The sequence below is a fragment of the Arachis ipaensis genome, chromosome B08 (assembly GCF_000816755.2).
Source record: "Arachis ipaensis cultivar K30076 chromosome B08, Araip1.1, whole genome shotgun sequence".
Classification (NCBI taxonomy): Eukaryota; Viridiplantae; Streptophyta; class Magnoliopsida; order Fabales; family Fabaceae; genus Arachis; species Arachis ipaensis.
Genome location: NC_029792.2, coordinates 120,330,211 through 120,335,159, shown reverse-complemented (window position 1 = coordinate 120,335,159; position 4,949 = coordinate 120,330,211). Strand labels below are relative to the sequence as shown.

At 40.6% G+C, this 4,949-nt stretch overlaps 1 protein-coding gene across 1 annotated transcript in view; it reads left to right on the top strand.

Annotated features, from left to right (window-relative positions):
* LOC107611981 (ethylene-insensitive protein 2) overlaps nucleotides 1-4,823 on the top strand; it is a 7,599-nt gene extending 2,776 nt beyond the window's left edge. The window contains exons 5-7 of the mRNA XM_021109892.1: nucleotides 840-1,025; nucleotides 1,114-3,867; nucleotides 4,226-4,823. Of these exons, the coding sequence (XP_020965551.1) occupies nucleotides 840-1,025; nucleotides 1,114-3,867; nucleotides 4,226-4,609 (3,324 nt within the window). The 3' untranslated portion in view covers nucleotides 4,610-4,823. The remainder of the gene's footprint in view (nucleotides 1-839; nucleotides 1,026-1,113; nucleotides 3,868-4,225) is intronic.

Genomic DNA, 4,949 nt, shown 5'->3' with positions numbered 1-4,949 from the left:
ATTTTTGATGTTGAAGTCATTCACAAAATAGGCTCTTATATTGACTTGACTTATTATTATTTTTATTAGTACCATGATCTGATTCTAGACTTGCTGGCATTGTTCTAACAGAAGGTGCATTAACTATAGTTTCTCTTTAACAATGTTACTGTCGGAGCCAATGATTCATCTAAACAATGTTACTTACCTTGTAGCTTCTGTTTTCAGAGGGGTTTTATTTGATATTTTTACAGTGTAGTTTGATCCATCCATATTAGAAGGATGTTTCTGGTATCATTATGTGTGTGTGTCTATAAGAAATGCACTTTAGTACTCGTTCTCCTTCTTATAGTCCTTTTTCTTTCTCTCTCTAACAGGATTTCCAAAAATACCCTTACTTCCTAACAAGCAAGTATTATGGGATAGGATTAGATGCCTAGCATCTATTTTCTTTTGTGTAGAGGATCTCTTATCCCCACTTTTTGTATTTTGCTTCTCCTCATTTTAATGAATTTCTTTTTTTATCAAAAAAAAAAAAAAAAAAAGAAAGAAAGAAAAAAGAATATTAATCAGTAATTTCTCGGAGAAGAAATGATCTTATTGCTTGCTACATGTCAAAAGAAAGAAGGAAAAAATGTATTGCTAATTCTGAAGGTATTGGTCTTTGCATGCAGAATTTAGATGTTGTTCCCAATTATGTTTCTTATAAGCCATATGGCAGTCTCCTGGTTAAGGTAGAGCTTTCTTGACGAAGTTTTATGTTGCTTAGGTGTGGGGGGAATATTGTGCATCATGTTCAACGTCATATTGTTAGCAGTTATTAGTTTTGCCAATCTGAATTGACGTTTACTTTTCTGCAGTGGCATCAGGGACCAACAAACATTTCTAAGGATGCCTTATGTCATAACCATTTTTGGGCTATCTTATGTGTCTTCAGTTGTCTTTATTTGGTAAATAATGCTTTGATGAGCACCTCAGCAAATGAGTTCCACGCTATGGGCCTTGTTTTGCTTACTTTTCAGGATGCATTATCACCAATGGAACAGGTTCGTTTACTTCAGAATATTTACCTACAGCAAGCATCCTGTTATCTGCACATTCTTAACGAATATAATTTGAATATTCTTGTTGCAGGTGTTGCGTAACCCGGTAGCTCTGTCTGTTTTTTTTCTCATTTTGTTTCTTTCCAATCAAATGACAGCATTAAATTGGGGTTTTGGTGGAGAAGTAGTTGTGCAGAGTTTCCTAAAATTGGATATTCCAGGTTGGCTTCATTATGCTACAATTAGAGTGATTGCTGTTCTGCCTGCACTTTATTGTGTTTGGAGTTCAGGAGCTGAAGGATTGTACCAGCTACTTATATTCACTCAGGTTTTGGTCGCTCTGCAACTTCCATCTTCTGTGATCCCCCTTTTCCGAGTTGCTACGTCTAGATCAATAATGGGTTTACACAAGATGTCTCAGTTTGAGGAACTTTTGGCACTGATCATATTTATTGGTATGCTTGGCTTGAATATTGTCTTTGTTGTTGAAATGATGTTTGGCGGTAGTGATTGGGTGGGTGATTTGAGATGGAATGCAGGGGGTGGTATGTCTCTTTCGTATTTATTTATTCTTACCATTGCTTTTGCATCATTAAGTTTAATGGTATGGTTGGCTGCCACTCCGTTAAGATCTGCCAGTGTCCAATTAGATGCTCAGGCATGGAACTTAGATGTGCCAGAGGCTGTGCCAAATCCATTTGTCGTTGGTGAGGAATCAAATGTTGCTGAAACAAGGTATCATGGAGATGCAGGTGCTCGGCTGAGGGAGCCAACCCCAGCTCCAGCAAGGACCTTGGACTACACAGATGTACCGGTTCATTCTACTTTACCTGAAACTGTACTGGAGCCTGATCTCCATGTGACTGCTGTAAAGGAGAGTCAATCTATTACTTCATTTCCTAGTTCTCCTAAAGCTCTTACTAAGGAGTTGGCTTACAAATCAGAGTCAGAAGCAGTATCAATGGTAACTGATGACACTTCTGTTTTTAGAATGGAAGATACTGAAACTATAAAAATAGAAAGTAATGCCCCAGTTGAGGAGGTTGGGGAAGATTCGACTGCTGAAAGGGATGATGATGATGATGGAGACTCATGGGAAAATGAAGAATCATCCAAAGTGGTCTCCGCAAGTCCGTTATCTACAACATCAGATGGCCCTCCGTCATTCAGGAGTTTTAGTGGGAAGAGTGAAGAAGGTGGGAATAGCATTGGAAGTCTCTCAAAATTAGCAGGCTTAGGGCGTGCAGCAAGACGTCAGCTAGCTGCTATTCTTGATGAATTTTGGGGGCAACTTTATGATTTCCATGGGCAAGCAACCACAGAAGCAAGGGCAAAGAAGCTGGATGTTTTGATAGCAATGGGATCAGATTCAAGGCTCACTGGTTCCATGCAGAAAATAGATTCCTTTGGAAAGGAATATCCTGATTATTTAGCATCTGTTGGAGGTAGCCGTTCCAATAGTGTACTCAACTCCAGTCCATATGACACCTCCGATCAGCGTAGGATGCAAAGTAGCTTGGAGTCTTCATATGGTATTCAAAGGAGTTCTTCAATGCATGCGAATTCCATGCAATTATTAGATGCGTATGTACAGAACTCTGGCCGCAATCTCCTCGAGTCTGGTGAGAGACACTATTCCAGTGTGCGTAATTTGCCTTCATCTGGTGATTCTGGCGAGAGACGCTATTCCAGTGTGCGTAATTTGCCTTCATCTGAGTCTTGGGATTATCAGCCAGCAACAATACATGGCTATCAAACTCCATCCTATCTTAGCCGGGTTGATAAAGGGAGAAATTTGGATAACTTAAATGGTCCAATGGAGTTGCCACAATTGAAAGCCGCTTCCATAGCTAATACGAACTACAGGGATTCAGTTGCATATGCTTTGGCGAAGAAGTTGCACAGTAACGGTTTAGGTGTGGGCCAACCGCCAGGGTTCCATAATGTAGCTGCCTCTAGAAATAGCCAATTACAATCTGAGAGGATCTGTTATGATTATTCATCTTCTGGACCTGCAGTCAACATGGTCGGTTCAGGTAATGCTAAGAAATACCACAGCTTGCCGGACATTTCTGGATATGGCATCCCTCACAGGGCTGGTTATGCAGCCAGTAAGAATGCTCCATGGGATGGTTCCGTGGGCTATGGATCTTCTGCAAGTAGGACATCTTATGAACCGTCATTATACTCAAATTCTGAATCAAGAGCTGGTGCTCCTTTGGCTTTTGATGAACTGTCCCCATCAAAAGTCTATAGAGAGGCACTCTCTTCACAGCTGAGTTCTGGTTTTGATACTGCATCCCTCTGGTCTAGGCAGCCTTTTGAGCAATTTGGGGTAGCTGATAAAATTCATAACGGTGGAATGGAAGGTGTCGGAAGTAGGCCTAATAATATTCCCCAAGAAAGTACTGCATTTGTGGATATTGAGAGAAAACTTCTTCAGTCTTTTAGACTATGCATTGTGAAGCTCTTAAAATTGGAGGGGTCAGATTGGCTGTTTAGCCAGAACGATGGAGTTGATGAGGATCTGATTGATCGTGTAGCTGCAAGGGAGAAATTTGTTTATGAAATTGAGACTAGGGAAATGAATCCGGGAAACCATGTGGGTGAAGCTCATAAATGTTCTTCTGATAGGAAATCTGGTTCTTTGATGAAGAATAATGAGGCGAATTCCTCTACTTTGTTGGTGTCCTCGGTTCCTAACTGTGGGGAGGGATGTATATGGAGATCAGAATTAATAATAAGCTTTGGGGTGTGGTGTATCCATCGAATTCTAAATTTCTCTCTTATGGAGAGCCGGCCAGAGCTTTGGGGAAAATACACCTATGTTCTCAATCGCCTCCAGGTAAATGTCTTGACGTGTTTGCATGTTCTCGAGTAATCTAAACATATTTCAGCTGCTTTCTTCATTCACATTTGAAAATTAAGTGGATCTAGTTGTTGCGATGATGTCTCTTCCCTCTCTTCGGCGAAAAATAAATAATAAAAAAGAGATAGAAATGCATCTATGGTTCATTCGATCATCGTTGATTGATCATATTGATAAATTGCTTGTACATGTTATACTTTTTTCAGTCATCGGTAATGTAGACATGATATTGTGGGCGTCCTTTGCAGTGTCATCAACTTTTTCTTTTTATGTCTTCATCGCTGCTTATAATTTTCTCCATGCCACTAACATTCTTTTTTGGTGCTTTGAGCAGGGCATTGTTGATCCTGCATTTTCGAAGCCTCGCGGTCCTTTGGTCCCATGCTTTTGCCTTCAAGTTCCAGCATCACATCAACAGAAGTCCAGCCCCCCACTTTCTAACGGGATGATGCTGCCCCCTACTTCGAAACCAGGCCGCGGAAAATGCACAACAGCATCGACGCTTCTTGACCTGATCAAGGATGTGGAGATGGCGATCTCTTCACGGAAAGGACGTACAGGAACTGCAGCCGGGGATGTGGCTTTCCCAAAAGGGAAGGAAAACCTGGCATCTGTTCTCAAACGGTACAAGCGAAGGCTATCCAACAAAGCCGTTGTGACTCACGAAGGAACCGGTTTGCGGAAGATGCCCACTTCGGCACCATACAACAACTTGTAGTACTTTTGAATCTAATAAAATCAGTGTTCCTTCGGCTGTTTTATGAGTATTGTGCAGCAGCTCATGCTCTAAGATCACGGAGTGATCTGTCTCCATCTGTGTATCATAATCCTTGTAATGTTATATACACATAGGGCAAAGAATCTAATTGTATTTTCAGCGAAATCAAAGAAAAATTGGCTAGATGGGAAATTAGTTTCATGTTTTTTCTTCATTTTGGTCAGACATGTTATTTGTTTTGTTGCGTTGTCCTGCATAAAAGCTGGGTACAACAACTTGCGAGGACAAAAAAGGAAAACGAAAACAATTTTTGACGATTTTTTTTTTTTTTTTTCTGTTC